At 37.5% G+C, this 22,280-nt stretch overlaps 1 protein-coding gene across 4 annotated transcripts in view; it reads right to left on the bottom strand.

The window, feature by feature from the left end:
• Positions 1 to 342: 342 nt before the first annotated feature.
• The window catches only part of UBQLN1 (ubiquilin 1), a 29,592-nt gene continuing 7,654 nt past the window's right edge, over positions 343 to 22,280 (bottom strand). The window contains exons 2-11 of one of the 4 annotated variants that reach the window (XM_039567067.1): positions 15,124 to 15,275; positions 11,366 to 11,481; positions 9,763 to 10,025; positions 8,804 to 8,962; positions 7,973 to 8,216; positions 7,333 to 7,475; positions 6,346 to 6,429; positions 3,784 to 3,899; positions 3,299 to 3,467; positions 343 to 1,638 (exon numbers count right to left, since the gene is read on the bottom strand). In XM_039567067.1, the coding sequence (XP_039423001.1) occupies positions 1,483 to 1,638; positions 3,299 to 3,467; positions 3,784 to 3,899; positions 6,346 to 6,429; positions 7,333 to 7,475; positions 7,973 to 8,216; positions 8,804 to 8,962; positions 9,763 to 10,025; positions 11,366 to 11,481; positions 15,124 to 15,275 (1,602 nt within the window). In that variant the 3' untranslated portion in view covers positions 343 to 1,482. The remainder of the gene's footprint in view (positions 1,639 to 3,298; positions 3,468 to 3,783; positions 3,900 to 6,345; positions 6,430 to 7,332; positions 7,476 to 7,972; positions 8,217 to 8,803; positions 8,963 to 9,762; positions 10,026 to 11,365; positions 11,482 to 15,123; positions 15,276 to 22,280) is intronic. The other 3 variants (XM_039567068.1, XM_039567070.1, XM_039567069.1) reach the window with 3 other exon arrangements.

Below are 22,280 nucleotides of genomic sequence, written 5' to 3'. Positions count from 1 at the left end.
AGAGCAGGGATTGGGAAAATGAAGAACTGCCATCTGCAGGAGAAGATCAGGTTTGAGAATATCTAAGGAATGTGAAGGTGCACCAAGTCCAGTAAACTGACACAGAAGAGCAATAAAAAGCAGATTAATTTCATCTTTTGTTCTGCTATCCCCACTTCATCTAAGCTAGAAGTCTTCAACATCATCCATCTCTTCTCTCCTCCCTCCACCTCGCTCTGCAGTTGTTTACTAATTTTAGCGCAGTGCTGGTATATATTCCCAGAGCTTGAGCTCACTCAAATGTTCTCAAGATGGGCAATAATCTTGATTTTTAGGTAATGATTAACTGCAAACACACTGAAACAAGATGCTTAAACATTTTTTTAATTCATTTATTAACTGTGCACAAGAGAAGTATCTACCAATAGAAACTCAAAAGCTATACAGTATTTTTTTACTTGGTGGTTAAACATAATTAGAGTATCACATGACTATGAATGAAAGTAATTTCTCCAATTACAAATCAGAATACGTGTTAAAATCTCAGTGGAACAAGCCAAATAGCCATAGAAGCAATTACAGAGCACAAGGCCATGGCTCTTTAATTTGCACAATGACAAAAGTAATTTACAGTTAACCTGTGAATATTGAGATAATGTTATAATGCAAGTTTCTGTACAGTTAAATGTAAAGAGACAACCAGAACAATAATTCTAGTATATTTTAACTGAAGTTGCTTAAGCATTTTTTCTCAGATAGTTACCAAAGATCCTGGAAGATTCTACACCAAGTCCAAGTCCTATGACTTTTTTTTCCTATTTTTTTTGTGGTTTTTTTGGTTTTGTTTTTGGGTTTTTTTGGGTTTTGTGGGGGTTTTTTTTGTTTTTTTTTTGTGGGGGTTTTTTTTTGGTTGGTTTTTTGGGGGTTTTTTGTTTGTTTGTTTTTTCATTACTTACAATTTCACTCTATTGTAATGTGTAAATCTCTAGAAATGAGCTGTCTCTGTTGTATATATTGTATACAAATTAAAGCAAAATATGGTAGATTACTCAAGTGGTATAAGTCTTCCAGCATTTTGCTAGTCAAGAAAAAAAAAAAACATGCCAAAATCACCATAAGCAGTATTGGTACCCACAGCTTCAATTAATTTGTTTCCCTTTTATTTTGTAATCTACATAAATTACTACTGAAGGATACTGTTTAAGTAGTAAATAAATTGGCCATTTGTAGGTCAGACAAAACTTGTTCAATCAACTGTGAAAGCTGATATTGTTTCCAAAAAATCACAAATAATGCAGAACAAAAGAACTGATGCACTCAAAGTGAAAATGCATTGATTCCCACTGTCTGAGGAAAACTACTGCACTCCTCCTTCAAATGCATCAGACTGGTTTTAGTCATAACAAGACAATCCCAAGAGTCAGAATGAAATAAAGCAATTTGAAAGATTTAAGAGCTGTTATCAAAAATAAATTACATTTTTTCAAGTTAAAAGAAACACTGCTATGAAGGCTGAGAGCCAAGCAGCCTTTCAATAGCTGCATTGATGTCTCCTCCTGTTGCTATTAGTGCTTGTAAATTTGCTTCACGGTTCAGAAAGCCCATTGCGCTCAGCTGTTCCAGTTGCTGCTGAAATCGAACTTCTGGGTTTTGTAACTGCTAAGAACAAAATTTCAAGCTATAAAAGCATAATACATACTTAGCAAAATACAGGATTTAAACGTAAGTGGGTTTCGCATCACTCTGTCTTTTCCAATTTTTGACTACATCTTGTTCAAGTTCCAAAAAATATATTCAGACAAATTCAATTAACAATTGAAGCATTTTTTTTAACAAGTCAGCACCGTCAAATTATCTACACTTATATAACACTCCTGAACTCCAGGGAAAAGTGATTGTTTGATAGAGGAGGATTCAAATTAAATTGGGTACATGTATGTCCCATGAACAGTTTCTCAAAGATATGCATAGGTGTTTTTTTAAAACAAAATAGAGCTCAACCAAGCAATGTGGAACAGCAAAGATTATGTTGTTGTCAACAATATTGAACATCACAGGCTTTATTTTCCCTCGACATAAAGATCACATCTTTTGTAACACTCCCAAGTATTTGTTGACTGAAATTACCAAAATCCTAATTGTTAGAAAGTTTGAGTCTAAGGCAAACTGTTAGCTGTGCTTTATAGCAAGATTCTGTTTACACAAACTCATGGCAAAGTTCTGCATTGTCTCAATGGTACGACCTTCAGAGGCATGTTTTGAATCAGAACTATTACAGGAAAATTATATTCTCCAAAGTAACATCTTAAAATCAATGACTCAGTTTAGATTAGTACACAAAACTTTTGCCACTACTGCTAATTTTCCTTTTGTTTTAATTCAGCAGTTTCATACATCAAGAAATTACCACCCAGATTTAAAATTTGTATATGGTTCCATACCAATGAAACAAAACAGAATGTTGACTCAGAAGGGTAAGATTTGGAAGCCTAAGTGAAAATACTGTAGCAAACCAGATTCTTATGTAACATCCACCACTGCTTTCTCATTATTACAAAACAAGAGAAAAAAGTCTGTCACAGCAGCAAAGCAGAATTAACTCAGCCCATGGTAAGAGAGGAGGAAAAAGCAGGACTGCCCTTTCCATGAGCAGTCTGACATTACACTGGGTATGCACCACGTGTGAAGGTGCCGTTTCACAGAGCACTCCAGAAAGCTAACAGCATGGCTCCTTTAAAGCCAGTCTTGCTCACCACTCTATGAGTACCGGCAAAGTTGCTACTGGAGCTCTCTGGAAACCCTTAATCCCACTATGGTAACAAAACGCACTGCAGTCTGGACCTGCAGGATGTCAGGGAAGCCATACAAAAAATTCTGGCTCCAAATAGGCAATGTGGCTACTCTGAAGAAGGGGGACAGAGGCTTATTTATTGCTAAAGAATAACAGTCATCAATACAGGCAAAGAGCACAGAGGTAACAGTATTCAATATGTTTAAGCTTTACTCTTGCCTGAACCCACACTAGTTGTCAGTCAATCTTATCATCTCAGTCTGCCTCTATCTTTACCAGCATTTCAGAACTCAATGGGATGAAGATGAGTATATAAAAATCAACTATTCAGAGGACACTTTTACTCAAACTGCATGTTTTTTCAGCATGTACTTGCACAGCTGCAATAGCACTTTTAAGCCTCCTCTACTGACCTTTGACCAGAAGCATCCAGTGGGCTGTCCCCTCAACTATCTGCCTCTTTCCAGTGCTTTACAATTAAAAATAAAGTAAAAAGTAAAAAAACTAGAATATAATTATGTACTTTACCTGAGTATTTGCACCAGCAAGTGCCTGCAACATCTGGTGGACAAACTGCTGATGACCAGGTTCAGCAGTTCCTGAAGCTGGACTTGTATTTTCATTGGAAACAGAACTAGGTACAGTGGATGCTGTAGGAGCTCCACTACTTCCCACTCCACCCAAACCAGGATTAAATCTGTATAAATTACAGGAAGAGAAATACACCACTTGAATAATAAATACCAGTTTGTCTCTTTTCATTAATTAGTACATACAAATTCTGTCAAAGAGAGAATAACAATTTGAGTAAAGTACTAAGACAAAGACCAGAGTTATCACTGGTTAGGATTGCACAGCAGACAAAAATGTGACAGATGCTAAACCAACTTTAATTAAACCAAAAAAGGCAAGAGGACAAATCTTTAATAAAGACTGTATAAATTTCCAAATCTAAAAAGAATGAATAACATAAGGAAAGACTTCCTGTCTAAATTTGTAAGATCAATTCTTACCCTGGTATAAGCCCTGGTGCTTCTGTTGCTAATGTCTGCAAGCCCTGCTGAATCTGTAGCAGAGCCTGCATCGCTCTGGGGTTTGACATAGCTGATAACGTGTCAGGATTCTGCATCTAAGAAAAGGAAAGAAACTCTTCATTATATGTAGATGTTCCAAGGTAATTTTCATTGCTAGATGTCTTACAGAATCTGACATAATTTCAGAACTTGGCTTTCGATTTTGTAGTTGAAAATTACAGGAAATCCTTCAGTTATTTTTTCTTCTGTGAGAAAACTTCCATAGAAGGTAATCAATGAACACTCTAGATGTAGAAAAAGCCTTCCAAATGAGAATTATACAAGAAGTATTTTTCATTACAGATCTCAATTTTCCAAGGCCACAAGACTATATTAGTACATTATTCTAGAATTAGTCTCCTATATCATACTACTGGTAAGCAACAACATTGAACATGAGGAAATTTGACCAATAAATGCCAAAGAAAAAGAAGTAAGTTCCTTTTTCCTAGCTAATTTCAGATCACAGCAATTTGATTCTGACTATTCGTACATATCTTCTCATCTGTAGTGCCCTTACATCCTGAAATGTAAAAGAACGCACTGCAAAATATACCAGCAAACAAATGTATAATATTCAAGGGTTCTCAGTCTACCGTGACTTCGATTACAAACTGGCTTTCACATCCACAAATAATTTAGAAGACAAATCCTTTTCACTTCTGAAATGAAACATCCAAAAACCTTATTTTAGACACAAACTCAAAACTAGCGGCTTATGCTCACCTTTGCACAGAGGTGGCAACAGGTAAGTGAAAAGTAATGTTTCAGTTACAAATAGCACAGTTTTGGTAATCAGACCTACTTCAAATAGCAGATAGGCTTACTAATCTTAGCAGCTTTCCCCTGGCAACTATACCGGATTACTTTTGCTGAAAGACCACATTTGATTCATGTAGAAATCACAGATTAAGGTGAAATCTCCTCTGGTGCAGAGCAGAACTGCAGAATAGGAGAACAACTCTGATCTGGAGTATGGGCGCCTAAAAAGACTTCAGAAGAGCAAGTTAATATTCTCCATTCATCTCTTGGACTTTTATCTTCATGACAGCTAGAAGTCAAAGAATAACTAAATGTATAGTAGATGGAAACGATTACTACAGTTTTGAAGAGGTAAACATTTTGAGGTGTCCAAAGAAAGCTGCTGCAACCACTTTATGAAAATATTTAAATCATGACTTACTGTCTGATATTTGAAGCTGTCTTACATAAATGGTGGCCCAACAATTCTTAGAGCCCTTAGGTGACCTGGATCTCATCTGTTAACTTTATTAATTCCAGTAGCAGCCATTCTTCCCTAGTTCTGCTGGGCAGGCAATTGCCCTTAATTGCAAAAGATGCCTTCCATTATGCAGATTCCATGGTTTCTATCTCCCAATCCCACAATATAAACACCAGTAGATAAGCAAGAAAACACAAGCTGAAATATTACCAACACTGAGAATACCCAGATATTTCTCCACTTCACACCTCAACTGCTAATGCTGTTAATCATCTAACTTTACACAGTGAATACAACAAAGAACTATTTGTGCAGATAAACTCCAAAGCGATAGTAACATGAGATACCCAAAGGAAACAGAAATGATTCCTACTGCGCCTTCATTTATGTTTTGAAATCTGAGAGTAATTAATGTGGTACTAGTTCCTCAGATACTACAGAGTCATTATAAAGCAGGGGCAATACAAAACACCACAGCCATTCATGTGGTTCAAACAATATAAATAGTATCTTTTGAACACTGAACTTGCTACTATAATTCATGTATGTGCTCATTATTTTACTCATAAAAACTCCTGTATGCAGTCAGATCTTGGCAATGCATATTTACACTGATTTGCAAGGACTGCCTAATGACAGAACTCATGCAGTGGATTAGGCTTTCAATTCCTAAAAAAATCTTGCTTGCTACTATTTAGGGAACACAGTACTACTACACACTGTGGCAACTAATACCAAGCAGATACCTGGGCTGCAAACACAAAGCTGGTATGAGTGGAAGACAATGGTAGAGCAGTCGTTACAGGAAAGACTTCAGAACCCACTTCTTTTAAATTAGCTAATGACTTGGGTCTTTCAAGGCATGCTGTAGGACCTTTTTTCCAAATATTTAAGGCAGGTTTGAAGAGGCATGAGAAAAGCATAGTGAAATGTTAACTAGTAGTGTGAAAAGTACTATTCTTTTTAATTTGTGAAACAAAACTTGTCACAAACAGGCATTTTCTGGCTGGTGCACAGTAAGAGCATTTATTCTAAGCAAAGAAGCAACAACAAATCTTAGCGGTTGTGCTATTCATAGACAACAGTCAGGCTTAACTTTTGAAAGAGATGGAGACATTAAGCAAGAATATTATCAAGGGACAATCTAACTTAATACCTAAAGCTAATGAGAGTATATTACATAATATAGCTATTAGCCAAATCAAAGACAGGCACCAGTTTACTAAAATTATTGCTCATTGACTTGAAGACCTTTATTAAGAGCTAGTATCTCATCTTACTTGCTGAAGGAAAGTTGGAAGTTGTTGTCTCATTTGTTCCTGAAGTTGAGGATTTCCAACAAATAAAGGATTATTCAACATCATCTATAGGACAAAAATATTTAACTTCAAAGATCAAGCAGTAAAAACTACTGGAGGTTTTAAAACAACTACTGATAATACAGCAATAGTCTATGAAAATTATCTCACAGAGTAATAATCATCTACTACTTCGGCCAAAACTTTCTGGGGGTGTTTGTCTTTTTCTTTTTTTTCAGTTTGTTTTGCTTTTGCTTGGTTGGGGTTTTTTATCTTGTAAATGAATGAATTTCCAGATACAAATGAGGTAGTCTTGCCAAGTGTTACAAGAAAGTCCTTTCCTGTTCAGCCTCCACTACAAATCTAAGTAACAGCTTTGCTGTAAATATCACCTGAAGTCAAGGATTTCCAAGTGAGTATTTAACACAGAAAAGATAGTATTTTTTCAATCTCAGTTCAAAATTTGGCTTTCAATATTACCGCTTTAAATAAAATTTGAAAGCACTTCTACAACACCATTCATAAAACAGCATCTCCATTTCTACAGTGAGCACAGGTTACAAACAAGAAGTTAAAACCAGAGTCATATCTAGATACAGCACTAAGTCTCCTCCCTTCACTTCTCCCAGACTAGTGGGGGTATTTATTTACTGTTAGCTCTACCTTAATTTATAATCAAAGCATTTGTTTTTGTCTAACTGTTTCTTATGCTGGATCACAAGTTTAGGGCTGTACAAAAGATACACAACCCTACAGGTTATTTTAGAAGCATGTCAGGCATGATATCCAACTACAAATTGAAGAAACTCACTGCAACAAATTGTTAAATGTAAGCAGGTAATAATTTCAGTGAGTTAGGAATTAACATTAAAAACTGGCCCATTCGCCACAGGCAATTGTTGAGCTTTTGGGTTTTATCTTTTTTTACTTTAATACACACAATATATTACTATACCAAATGCAATTTACCTGTACTGCAAGATCAGGATTCTGGCTTAATGACTGCATCATGCTTCTCATGTAGGGTGCAGACAACATATTCTGCATAAGTTGTGGGTTTTCTGTTATCTGCTGTAATAAGCTCTGCATTCCTGGTGTGTTGAACATACCAGCTTAAAGAAAAGTTAAAGGGCACTTTAGTAAATATCCTGACTACCATAAGAGAAAGTAGACTATCTAAACCCAGAATATAGCCACTTGGTTTTCATGAGTTTAAGACACTGAAATATACCTCAGTGTGGTTCTGCTTACACAGACACATCTACCCTATAAGTTAAGACAGACATTGTATCCAACACATACTCCCATCCAAGTACCCACATTATTAGCTGTTTTCCCATTTGCCTTAGAACAGAAAAAATACTACAATTCATCTACAGATTCATTACCTTTGTTATTTTAAGGCAGTATACAAGTATTATTATCACTCCGATTATTCATATTTTTTAATTTTTCCTATTTTTCTACAGAGGACTTCGATAATAGTAAAACATTCTACAAAAGTAAACAGCAATAAAAACTGAATCAAAAGCTCTCTACCTAATGAAAGAATCCTTTCAGCAAGGTTCCAAGTATGTGCAAATATATACAGTTGCAGTAACAAACGTACCTCCAAGTCCAGGTCCCAAATTTGGTCCAGTTGAGCTCTGTCCCGTAGTGCCAGAAGTGCTATTTTCAGCATTAGTGCTGCTACTGCCCTCGCCACTAGGGCCGGTATTTCTTGTGGAAGTCTGTGAGCTGGACTGAGGAGCCCATGGATTTGGCAGAGGATCTCTATTTTCTGTACGAGACAGCTGATTGTCCCCTCCTGCTGATGCATTGCTTACTAAAGAAGCAAATGGGTTACCTCCAAACTACAGAGAAAGGAGAGGAAACACACATCATCTACAAATTTCTAAATGATATATGCAAATAAAGGTTTATGGCTCTTAATCAGTTATACTCACCATTCTACAGTAATTAAATACAAATATTGCAAAAAGACACCAACACAGAGATACTAGGACCCCCCCAAAAAATTAAATCACGTTTCTTTTTGAAAGTAGTGCTGCTACTACATTGTATTTTGATCGCAGTAATTCTGACTCTAAAGTTTTCTATTCTTCTCACCTTCAGTTAAAAGTTACTAAACACACACTTAGAAGGATTTTACTGGACCTCCAAATCTTAGGGCAATGAACTAAAGGAATTAAAAATTAAGTAATAAACAAATGTATTAACTTTAAAATAGCTTCTCATCACACAAAGTGATAGCGGTATTTCTTCAGGCTCAGAATAACATAGGATTTTTAAAGCTCTTTGCTCTCAAGAGTAAAAGGTTGCATAGCAAATTCAAGTTTCAAGGAGTGTTTCCTCAAGTAAACATCTGGAAATTTATTTAAATTCTTTTATTTCAGAAAGTAAGTATTTACTTTCCATTCCATTTGTAATCTTTTCTCACCTGCTCCTGTGCTGCATTCAATATTGGCTCCTGAATGTCTGTGTACATACGCCGCAAGGCATTGTATCCCCCTGGTATACTTTCAAGGTTGCTCAAGGCTCGGTCCTGGTTTCGCATCATTTCCTGCATCATTGCAGGGTTTCTAGCAAGTTCTAGTGTCTAGAGAAGTGGAACGTTTAATCTGTATTAATAAGAAATCCATTCTAAAGTGAAAACGTCAGCATTTGGCAGTATCTCAGTCATCCCTGTCTAACCCAGTTAAAAATTATGATTAAAGCTGAATCAACGTGTCAGCTTAGCATGAGTCAACACAATTTGGTATTTAGCCAGCATTCTACCACAACTGATTGGGTCAGGAAGACTGGGTAAATAGAAGAAAACCTCTGAACAAGCTATTATTTTCTTTCTTCATCTTTTCCACACAACATACTCTTACCATTTCTAACATTACTACAGCCGGCAGACCATAGTATGAAATTTAAAATAAATACATACAATTTCAAAAGCACCTATTAATCTCTTCGGGTTTTAATACATTTTGCCACACAACGTATCTTATTTATCTTTTAATTTTAAAAACATTTAGAAGTACCCACAGTGAGACACAATGAAAATATGTAGTATCTTGGAGAATTACCACTTATGGTAGAATTGCTGGTTAGACAACACGTTTCAAGGGCAGACAGGCACATCCAATTCTAGTCTCAGAAGACATGACTACACAGTATTCATTGACTTTCAAAACCATGCTGCAGATTTTCTGAATTATCAGTCTATTTTGGACATTAACAACTAGAAATGTACACCCTGGTTGTCTATGGCAACACTTTATGGATTTTGAATAAGACTAAATACTTCAAGAATGTTTACACGCTCCACTAAGCATGTCCAATTTCTGCTCTGTTGTTTACAGTAACAGCAGAATCACAAGTCATGAACTAATAGATCTTTCTACATACCTGTCTCATTATATCTGGATTATTCAGCATGTGACTGATTTCTGGATTTCTCTGTATCAGTTGCTGCATTTGAGGGTTAGCCATAATTAACTGCCTCATCAGGTCAGGATTTGAAAGCATGCTCTGAACAAATGGATTTTCCATTATCTGAACCATCATTTCTGGGTTGGACATAAGTTGCCGTTGCATCTGACTTTGCAACTCTGAGAAGTTTGAAGTATTTAAGCCCAGGCTACTCAGGCCTGCCAAACCTCCAAGGCCACCTTTAAGAGAATGAAAAAAATGTGAGTGACTTTACTTCCAGCCACATCCAGATTCTTTCTAAATACAAAATACTTGAGCATATCTCATACTTCAAAATAACAAAAAAGAATGGAAAGTCCCATCTTTGCAAGGCTGTTAAGAGCTTGCTTCCTTAAATAACAAGATACATAACTAAAAATCCAACAAACTTTATTCTTAAATAAAATTTGTTATAATTCTAACAATTTTTCTTCTTGTTTTCCAAAGCCAAGATACAAGAGATGTTTGAGTTTGGGGGCTTTAGGTCCATGTCCTACCCACTCCAGCAACACTTAACACTTGCATTTGTAATAATCATTTATCTGTCTCCTCTTGGTTAGACTATAATCAAGAGAGAACTCCAATATGAGTTATATTCCCCATTCTAATTAAAAGCAGAGTTTCTCTTGGTAGTAGTACACCAAGAGCTAATTATGTTTCGAATTCTTGTGCTTTGCCAAATCCAAATAAAAAATTTCAGAAGGTATTAGACAGACCGAAGAACCATTTAAACCTAAGAAATCATCTACTTACTATAACTGGCTTTTCCAATTCTATCTCTTCCCCCCTCCCAAATGCAAAAAAAAAGGACTAAAAAGAATGAAACAAAACCCCACCACAACTATGAAAATAGGTTATAATTTTTAAGTCAATAGACTGCAGTCTCTTCATTCATGAAAGCAAAGACTCATAATACTATCAGATTTGAAACCTGAGAAATACTTAATTGTAAGATTAGCAGCAACTTTGTTGCTTTTACTGCAGATCTTGGCTTCATGTTACAGGTCCAACTTCTGTGATTCATCTATATTCAATTACAGGAACTCAGATACACTTTTATAAGAAGCACAAGGACACTGGAAGGAATTTCATTATTTGTACCAAAATACAACATCAGTAGCACCTTACCACTGAAGGTGAAACAGTACAAACCTGAAGTGGGTGGTGAAACACTGGCACAGTTTATCCAGGGAGGTGATGGAGGCCCCACCTCTGGAAACATTCAAAGTCAGGTTGGATGGGGCTCTGAGCAGCCTAATCTAGTTAAAGATGTCCCAGGCAATTGCAGAGAGGTTGGACTAGATCACCTTTAAAGGTATCCCTTCTAACCCAAACTGTTTTTTGATTCTATATAAAACTAACAAAACAACTTTCCTCTGGTAACTGAGTAATCAGAAACCTATCTGTAGTAAGTTTTTTGGCTGGTGTTTTTGTTTGGGTTTTGTTTTTAAAGTTCTGTCTACATTGTAATAAAGCTTTGGGGACAATTACCTGAATCCAAGAGAAGATACCCACCATGCTACCTAACAAATATTCTTACCCAAGCCAAAAGGGTTACTATTTGTTGAAGCTGGTGTTGAGGCACTACTGCTTGATGTTGATGTAGTAGCAGTACTCCCAGTGGTGTTTGCCTGTTGAGCTGTGTGGTCTTGTGATCTAAAAAAGCAATTTTAAAACTTTATAGAGTGTAACAAGTTATTTTAAGTAGTATCATTAAATGTAGGAACAGTATTATACTTGAGAATCTTAAAATACATTTTGATTCTTGGTCAAAACCCAGTTATCTCCAGATGGCTTCCTATAATAAATCTTTCTCAGATCCCTGTCATATCACTGGAGTTTCAAATAGTAAAAAAACATATGGGTATCACTGCAGCCATTACCACCTTCTCATCCTACCCCATGATGCCTGCCAATTAATTGTTTTCTCTGTCCTTATCTTGCTTTAAGGATGCATGCCTTATTTCACTATACTCACATACTACTGGTAACATGCCCATGCCTTGAAGAAATAAAGCCTAACGAATTTAATGCGAAATTTATTTCATGCCACATCTCTACTAGGATGCTTTACTGAACGTGAAATTCAGTTAATGTCACGTTTTATTAGAAGACAAATATCAGACTCTCAATAACCTTTAAGACTTCAAGAACAGGGTGATAATGAAATTACATGAAGCTAAAGCCAGCAAAATTTAGCACAGGCACTAAAGCATGCCCTGCTTGTAAAATCACCACACCCTTCTACTGCAGGCAGAAACACAGATGTTGCCATGTAGTAAAAGAGATCAAGGAACTGAGCTTGAACAGAGCTAACATGGCCTCTCTGTTCTAAAGAAAAGAGACTACTTAGAAATCCAAATCAGTTCTCCACTGTGGTTCAACAATCAATAAATGCCTGTATTTGCAGTACTACAGAATAAAATAACTTTTAAAACTAAGAATTCAGACTTCACGAAAAGATTTGAGAATTTGACAGTACACTAGACTTCATACTTCAGTTCGCCTTGGAGAACCTTTCCCCCGTAACAAAACTCTGCACTTGCCCCACTCAAGCAAACACCAGAAAAAAAACCCCAACCATACAAAAAAAAATCAGAAAGATGCCTTAAATGCAGCGATTTTCCTGAGGTTTCTAAGAGTTCTTTAACTTCATTAACAGCAACTGCAAACTTTGAACACAAGATGACTATAATTAGCCAAGCAGCTGTAACTCGAATGAGGAAGATTATAGACTGTATAGTGATTGTGACTCTCCCACTGGAGATATTTGATTTTCTTTCATCTAGAAAATACACACATCTTTCCTCCGTAAGCAAACGAAAAATAACAAGCATATAATCTTATTTGTATTTTCAACTGAGAAACTATTTTGAGAAGCAACTATGTTGCTTCATGTAATAAACATGAAAGGTTCTGCAAAGTGTAACAGAAAAGTAGATGACACTGAAACTTGCAGTTCAGCTTGCAGCTCCCATGGAAATTGGATATTCTCTGAAGATAATGGTTGGTGTGAGTGTCAACCCTGTTAGCCTCCAGTCTTTCAGTGATATTCCTGTCAAGTGCACATCATCTTTTATACCCATTTTGCCATTGTGTTTCTGCCCAGCACTTGTGAACAAACGATACGTGTCGACCTAGAACTCTATTCAGAAATTCAACGTGTCTTCACTGCCCATGGCTAATCACTCACTGCTACTCTGACATCGGTTACAAGATTTTACTGAAAGTCTGTAGCATTCAGAAAATATAGCACAGTAAAAAAGTGATCTTTTTTTAACAACGATTGGCTAGGGTATATGAAGACTCCTATTTTGAAGTTACACATCTAACATAGCTTAGAAGGGATTCTTCAGATCTTCATCTTCAGATCCAGTTTTGAAAAATAACTTTTATTTATTCAGATACATAGCAGCAACAGTAACAGCAACAGTCAACATAAAAGTAAATGGCATAGCGTAAAGTAGTTTTGAATGAGTCAATCTTGATACTCATGGCCAAAAATCAGCACTTGCCAGACACTGGCAGGGTCTAAATCTTGTCTTTTGGGACAAGCATAAAATATAGATATTTTAGCAAGAATACTACTGAGATATTTCAGGACAATACTATCCTTTCTCAGAGGTGATTCTCATTATGCTGGCAATTCTCTCTAGCAGGTTTTAGCATGTTTTTAGTCTATTCAAGCAAAGCTAGTGGGTGAAAACTTTAATATATACTTTGAGGACAGCACAGGTACATGCAAAGGATCTGTAGTTTTTCATTCATACTTTGTTTTCTCAGATATGATTAAAACATTCTGCAGATAATAGAAACATACTCTTCTAAAATGATTCAAAAAAGGCAGGCCAGAGTGAAGACATGGAGTGCAATTCTGGTAAGACAGATGCAGGAACACCAAAAATTCCCCAAAAGCCACAAATGTGGCATTTGTGCTCCTGGGGGTTCCTCTGTCCAGAGGCAAAGTGCAAGAAGGTCCAAGAGGCTGGCAATGGTATTTCAGTATGTACAGCTATAGTACGTCCAAACCATAAACTCTCTGAAGACTCTGCAAGTCAAAAGCATCCTGCTAACACTACTCATGAAGCCTCTCTGCCACACTCAAGACTGCATGCAAAAAAAGCAATAAAAAAATAGCAACAGCAGAATACTCACTCAGATGCACAGAATTGCAGTATTACCTAATACTGTATTCAAGACTGGCATGGCTTGTATCAGCCTAAATTTCAGGTGGAGGAGGCACAGGGCAGGAAAGAGAGACCTCTGACAGTACAAACATGTATTTTGACTCCAGGACAGAGAACACAATCCTTTCAGGGCATTAATACGGAACAGAAGATATCAATTTCAAAAGGTAGCTACATTTAATGCTAACGCTACTAATTTCAACAAGAATTTATATTTAATGCTAATGTTACTAGCTAGCCTTTGTGTCTTGGTAAGGCCTTGAAAGGGAAGGCCTATTTCTGTTCTCTCCTACACTCCATGCTCTTCAACATCTGACATTTTCACATCAGAGGAGATCCTCACCACAAACAAGAAAGACCTAAGTAGAACAGGAGCCAAAACCACTTTCAAGCTAAAATAATGAGCATGTTATTGACTAATAACAAACTGCATTCGAGGGATCTATTACTCTACTTGTTGGAAGGATTTTTGGGCACTTCACAGGAAGTGCACATGACATAGCTAACTGATACATCATTCTAATGCTTCTTCACCAAAGGAAAAAACAACAAAAACAACCCACACATTAAAATCCGAAGTCTGTTTAGGCAGATAAATTCATTACACCAAAGCAGTTCTCAAAAATTTTCTTTCCTTTTTTGACCAAAACAGAGAGTCTTTACTACTGCATTGGTAAAACAAGGAAAGAAAACTCACTGCAGAAAAAGAAGAGAAAGAAAAGATTCACTGCAAGTTTTCATGTGTGAAAAGAAAATCTGCATAACATATATTAATGGAGAGTAAGAGATGGTTATCTAACAACTATGAAGCCAAAACAGCTGGAACTAAAAAAAAAAAGTTAAATAACAAAAAACCAAACCAACAAACAAAAAAACCCAAACAACCAAAAAACCCCCCATGTATTTAGAAACATGAACCATATTAAAATACAGGATAAATGAAAAAAACACTCTAATTTTATAACTTCACTGCTATCCTGCACCAGCTGTAACTAAGGAACTGATTAAGGTGATTTAGTCAAATCTAGTTTGCCAGCAGAAAGCTATTAAAAATGCAGAGTACTTTTACTTCTCGAGAGGCAAACAGAAGACCACTCGTCATTAAGGTTACCTGTTTTGTGTTTTGATGACCAGGTGAACAGTGAGTCCATCATGAATTCCATGCTGAGTCAAAGTATCTTGATCTTTTAAAATTTTTCCAGCAAATATCAACACAAGCTGATCAGTGTGGGACTTGAAGCGCTTAGAGATTTCTTCTTTGAACTAAACAAAAAAAATTAATATACATTTATGTAATTAAATACTGAACTGTAATTTTTAGAAATCATTTAAGAACAATCTATTTTTTACATTTGCTATATTACCTCACTTGTACTGCATATTCTGTATTTCACAAACTAGAAATAGTTTTGTTTTCTTAACTTTTTTTTGTCCATAGGAAGACGGGAAATATTTCTTTGTCATACAGAAAAGGAAATCAGAAGAATTTCACATCTAGATCACTCGTTATGTAAGTCGTGACAACAAAAATCTGATTTCTCTTGACGACTATTGTGACTTCAATCAGGCATGCACCCATGACATAAATACATACTAGTATATATAGTACTTAAACACACCCATATGTATACACATGGTGAAGTATGCATATAATTATATACTAGCAAGTACACACATACAAATATGCACACCACTGAAGCCATCCACTGCTGAAGGAGTGATGACACAATGTCACGAAGAGGATAAATCTGTCTAGACTTTTGCTGGAACTACCTAACTAGAAGATAGTATCCTCTCTTCTTTGATATATTTTTGCTGCCTTCCTTCCATGTGTCAAAACCAGCATTCCTTTCCACACAGGCAAAAATTATACCTTAGGTGGCTCTGCTTTGTCATTCAATGCACAACATAGCTACATGAAATGCATTTGCAGCCCAGGACACAGTGAATAAACACATTTTTCATTTCACTAGGAAATCATTCCCTCATTAAAACACTTGAACATGGAAGTCCACTCTATGTCGTCTTGCTTTCTAATCAAAAATAACCAAGTTATGCTTTCAATGACTTCTAATTGCAATTTATTACTCTCTGGAAAAATGCTCTCATTGAAAGCAGAATATTTACAAAATTTAAAAAGAAAGATGTCCAAAAAAAATGGTAAGAAATGACTTGGTTATAAGAATGCCAGATAAATTTATTCAACAAGACTTGTCAGCAGGCTAAGTATTTTTAAAATCCCAGGTAGTTAGAAAGTCCTTCAGAAGTTCATTGTGTTTAAAACTTTAAAATTAAGTTGACCATAATACTTTAAAAAGCATCTCAAACATCTAACAGAATTCTCATTCCATACAGGAGAATAAAATATTAATCTTGCAACTAGTCATAAATAATTAGGCAGGACTAAAGAGTAAAATTCCAATGTATTATGCTTTGAAGGTGAGTTTCTGATTGAAAGGTTTTATAGCACAGGAAGAGAAAAATAAACACGGCTTAAAAAAAGAGAGAGTCCAAGAGACAAGAGTGATTAAATCTCTGTGTTTGTACAGGAGGTTGCCCTTGGTTAGTTAAAAGTCTGCTCACACAGAGCTAAGTTTTGGTTGTTGCAGAAATAACTTACAAGTCAGCCTTTATACTGGCAATATTTAGACTTAAAAGTATTCCAGAAAGTCACTCAGGCCACTCCTTCCCCAAGTGTGTTACTTACCTGAATTATTTCTCTCATGTTTATCTAGTCTGTTCTCTGAGTCCCTCAGCAACTTTTTTCCAAGAAACCTGTTCCAGTGTTTCACTACCAGATGCCTTCACTGTCCTTCCCACAATGGACAACACAGATTGTTCTCTTTTGAACAAGGGACTGCAGTAAGGCTGATCTTTCCTTGACGGTTCTTTTCTAATCCAAGCCTTCCCACCTCCCTTTGGATTTTCCAAGCCAATTACTCTGTTACATAAGTGTGGGGACCAATACTGGCCAAAATATTTCACACCAGCTCATCTACACTTAGTGGAAGATAAACCCCCCACCCTGCAAGCTATATTCCAATTTGTAAGAAAAAGTGAGAAATTAATGTGAGAAAACACTCATGTAAGAGTACTGACTTATTTAATAGCTATAAACTCTAGACATTTTGTAGAATCCCAGAAGAGGTTAATGTGTACACCTCAAACACTGATACCTGGATGGCCGTGTAGCCAACCAAAGTGTGTTGGTAATAAGAGACAAGAATTTTTGGTAATAACCAAGGATTTTTGCTAATAATATGCTGTGGGAGAGAACAAGACGTGGCTGGTGAAGGTGACCATACAGAAGTAGGGCAGTACTTTTCTGGGACAAACATCCTTGCTGTAGCTTGTGGAGATAAGTACAACACAGAACAGTGCAAGCACAGGAATGCAACCGAGAAGTGGGCATGGACTGTAGGGAGGGATGAAAACCACACAAGATCCCCAAAGCCCTCCAACCCATTTCCAGAAAGGTCTGAAAGAACAGACTGTGCAAGATAACTAATTTGCATAGAAAGTCAGAAAGTTATATCCAAGTCAGGGAATGCCCATCTAAAAAAAGTATCTTTACAAAGCCCAGTCACATGCACACCCCCAGGACCCTGAACTCCTCATCAGCTGGATTGATGCTGGAGCCAGGACTGGTGATCTCTTTTATTCTCTTTTTTTCCTTTTTTCCTTTCTTTCTTCCCTTCTCTCTCACCTCTTTATATAAAACCCACTGCCATGTGCTTATATAGTAGGACAGGGATTTAACATACCAATTTAACTTGCCAGGTGTGTAATCTAAAAATAAAATTTTCTGAGTTTTTGTGGACCCTCTGACTTTTGTCACTCTTTTCTGTGATGTCGCAGCCTGAAGGGGAAAGAAGCACCTATAAATCTTGAGCATGAAATGTCACACCTTGTTCTGCTGAACAACTGCTCAGGCAGTTGCTTCCTATCCTGTATTCTTATGCATAATTACTCTTATATGCAAAGTAATGCAAAACCAGCAGAAATACTTAGAATGCGGGACAAAGCTAATGCATCAGAATAAAGGACAACCATACTGTGACAAATGAAAGATTGTCATTTACCTAAACTCACTTATTACCATATTTTCCACAATATGCTGTGACAGTGAGATCCACAAGTTAATTCTCATCAGAAGGCTGACATGGTAGTATAAACAATATTCATGGAACCATAGAATATCTCAAGTTGGAATGGAACCATAAGGATCATCGAGTTCAACTCCCTGCTTTTCACAGGACTACCTGAAACTGAACCATATAACTGAGAGCATTGTCCGCAGGCTCCTTGAACTCTAACAGGCTTGGTGCCATGACCGCTCCGCAAAGGAGTCTATTCCAGTGACCACCCATCCTCCCAGTGAAGAATCCTTCCCTAAAGTCCAATCTGAACCTGATGCAGCTTCATTCCACTTCCTTGTCTCCAGTTGCTGCTCACCAGAGGGAGGAGACTGGCTGCTCTCCCTCTGCTGCCCCAGCTGGAGGAAGCTGTAGGCTGCCTCGCAAAAACAACACTACAGCAGGACATGAATGCAACCATCAGTGTACCAGGACCCACAAAATAACCTCTACAACAACATCTGTGAATGATCCAAATGCACACCAGACCTATTTCCAGTCACAATAATAAAACTATTGAGAATAATAAGCCAGTTTTGGCTGAGACATATTTACGTAAAAAGCCTAGTCAAGATGCAATGAAAGTGTTATGTCTCTTCCTCAGCTTCACTGTCATTCAATATGACATTGGGACCCCTGAAATGACAAAGTGTAAGCAGGACCAAGCCCTCTGATAATTCATTCAGAGAAGACCATCACATAAAACCTATATTACCATGGAAGACCGTTTACAAATGAGGCTGTTTGCGAAGTGTTAACTGTCAAAAACACCTTAAATAACAGATTAGCTTCACACACTTTTTATTTTTTGCAGAGGAAGAGAATCATCTACACATACGGAAAACAGAATCCTAAAAACACTGTGGAAAAGGAAAGTAAAGATCATCTAGTTCCAACTCCTCTGCCAAGGTCAGGGACACCTCTCCCTACACCAGATTACTCAAAGCCAGTCTGGCTTTTTGAATGCTTCCAGTGATGGGGCATCCACAACTTCTCTGGGCAACCTGTTCCAGCATCCTCACATAAAGAATTTCTTCCTAATATGGAAGAGGGTAAAGTCATTACCCTTTTATCATCACTCCATGCCCTTGTAAAAAGTCTCTCACAATCTTTCATGTGGGCCTCTTTTGGCCACTGAAAGGTTGCTATGATGTCTCCCTGGAGCCTTCTCTTCTCCACGATGAACAGAAGTCTCCCAGCCTGTCTTTATAAGACATGAGCCCCAGTCCTCTGATCATCTTGGTGGCCTCCTCCTGACTCACTCCAACAGGTCCATGTCCTCCTGTGCTGGGGACCTCAGAGCTGGATGCAGCACTCCGGGTGGAGTCTCACCAGAACAGAAGAGAGAAACAGAATGTCCTCCCTCACCCTGCTGGCCATGATGCTTTGGATGCAGCCTGGGATACAATCAACTTTCTGGGCTGCGAGTGCACATTGCTGGGTCATGTCCAGCCTTTCATCCACCAGCACCCCCAAGTCCTTCTCCTCAGGGCTGCTCTTGATCCACTCCATCTGTATTTGTACTTGGGATTGCCCCAACCCAAGTGTAGGATCTTGCACTTGGCCTTGTTGATGGGCACATGAGCCCATCTCTCAAGCTTTCCAAGGATGGCATCCCTTCCCTCCAGTGCCTCATTCACACCACACAGACTGGCATTGTTGAGGTGCACTCAATCCCACTGTCTGTGTCACTGACAAAGATGTTAAACAATGCTTGTCCCTGCACCGATCCCTGAGGCCACCACTCGACACTGGTCTCCACTTGGACAATGACCCGTTCACTGCAACCCTTTAAATTCCTTACAGAGTAGTCCATTTGTCAAAACCATCTCTCCAGTTTAGAGACAAGCCACAGGGCACAGTGTCAAACACTCTACATATGTGCACGTAGATGATGTCACTCACTTTTCCCTCATCCACCACAACTGCAACCCCATCACAGGCAATCACCAAATTTGTCCTTAGAGAAGCTGTGTTGGCTGTCACAAATCATGTCCTTACCTTCCACGTTCCTTAGCACAATTTCCAGGAGGTTCTGTTCCATGATCCTGCCAGGCACTGAGGTAAGATTGACCAGTCTGTAGTTCCCTGGCTCTTCTCAATTTCCCTTCCCAAAAATACATGGATGTTCTGTTTCGCCTCTTCCAGTCTTTGGGAACTTCCATGGGGTACTGCCACTACTTCCCAAATATGATGGCTAGTGGCCTAGCTACTTCCTTGCCCAGTTCCCTCAGGGGCCATGGGCATATCTCATCAGATCCCATGGAACTGTGCACCTTCAGGTTCCTTAAAGGGTCTTAAACCTGATCTTCTACAGAGGATGGTTCTTCATTCTCCCAATCCCTGCTTTCACCTGGGTAGTGTGGCTGGAGCACTTGCCAGTGAAGGGAACAGGCTGGGCATCAGTCAGTGGGTGCTGAGCCACTGTACTGTGCATCATTTGTTTCTCTTGAGTTTTACTCCTCTATCCCTCTCATTCATTACCATTATTGTTGTTGTTATTATTATTGTTGTTGTTTTAAATATTAAACTGTTCTTATATCAACTTTTTTACTTTTTTCTTCTGATTCGCTTCCCCATTTCACTAGGCAGGAGAGACATGAGGAAGCAGTTGCATGACACTTAATTGCTGGCTGAGGTTAAACCACGACAGATTATGATGATGGAAATTAATGCATATTTAGGCAGTTCTAAAAAATTTGATTTTGGTGCTGTTTAGGTCTTCAGTTTGCACAACATAACTAAATAATGGCATCAGTAAATTACAGTTAAAATACTTCGTCCACAAGGAAAATCAAACGCAGAAGGAGTTCAGTGTTGCTGGCTGGAAATGATGAGCATTTCTGTCCAATTCTCCTACTTCAGTGACTCATCCTTTTAATTAACACGTAACAATCCAAGCAACAACATCCGCTCGTTTGCTGTATTGTTCTAAAATACAAGTTTTACTTCACTGTAATAATACTACGCCTTGTCGTATTACAAAGGTGTTCAGTCATATCTGTGCATAGGAAAAGACTCAAAAGTTGTAAAAATAATGTTTCAACTTACTTGACACCTAGTGTCAAGTCACCTAGTGGAAACTAGTTCATTGTACTCCTCTAGTAACTGAATACAGTAAAAATAATGTAAAATCATGTAAATTTTTTACATGATTATTAGAAAAATACGTGGACAGAAACACATTGGGAATCAGACTAAAACACAGGACTAATGTCTAGACAGAGGCCTGGTTTTCCCAGGGAGAAAAGTAAAAAGCGTTCTTAACCAGAGTGAGTTAATTCAAGGTTACATTCTCCTCAAAGCATGGCAGCTTCTAGATTTGACATGAATTAGAACAAATCTAAAGCTCATCTCGTTGAAGCACTTTGCCCAAACTGCCATTTTACCTCAAGTTAACTTGTCTACATAAACTTTTTTTTTTGCTTTGAAATACAGGAGCAGTATAACTTTTCATATTGAGACCACTCATTGGCTTTTCAGCAGCACATCAGCACTTCTTGTTTATACCCTCAATTCCATGCCAAATACCCTTATCTTCATAGCACCTTTAAGATAATCACCATTAACAAAACTTGCCTTTTTTTGTTCTGTGTTAAGACACATAGAAAAAAAACCTGAGCAACTCTCTGTGAAGCACGCTAGGACTTTTACTACACCTGCTCAACTTGATTGCCTCTGAAGTTTTTTGCAAGGTATGGGTGGACACTGTACAGTGTTGATGTCAGTGCTGAACACATGCATACTGGTACTCAAGCTAGCCAAAGTAAACACTCTGTCACCAAACAAAGCAAGTATCTGAATACACATGAAGTAGAACAGCTGACTAAACCAGATACTATTTTGCACTGTCACTTTGCAGAGCAGATCCATAATTTAAACATTAACCTATTAACATCTGACAAGCTGGCCTTGGAAGAACCTGCTAAAGAGTTGTTCCAGGCAAAGTAAAAGTATTAACATTCAAACTCTCCTTTGACATGTTACCACCATATAATGATTCAAAAGCTTCTGCTGACTCATTTTATGACATCAAAACCAGCAACTGTAATAATCTTACTATCCACTCAAAAGACAAGATGTTGTGAAAAAGTAATAAAAAGAAGAAAACAAATAAATTAAAAAATACTTT

Source organism: Corvus cornix, chromosome Z (assembly GCF_000738735.6).
Source record: "Corvus cornix cornix isolate S_Up_H32 chromosome Z, ASM73873v5, whole genome shotgun sequence".
Classification (NCBI taxonomy): Eukaryota; Metazoa; Chordata; class Aves; order Passeriformes; family Corvidae; genus Corvus; species Corvus cornix.
Note: the sequence above shows the minus strand (reverse complement) of the source record. Positions and strands in the feature narration are given on the sequence as shown.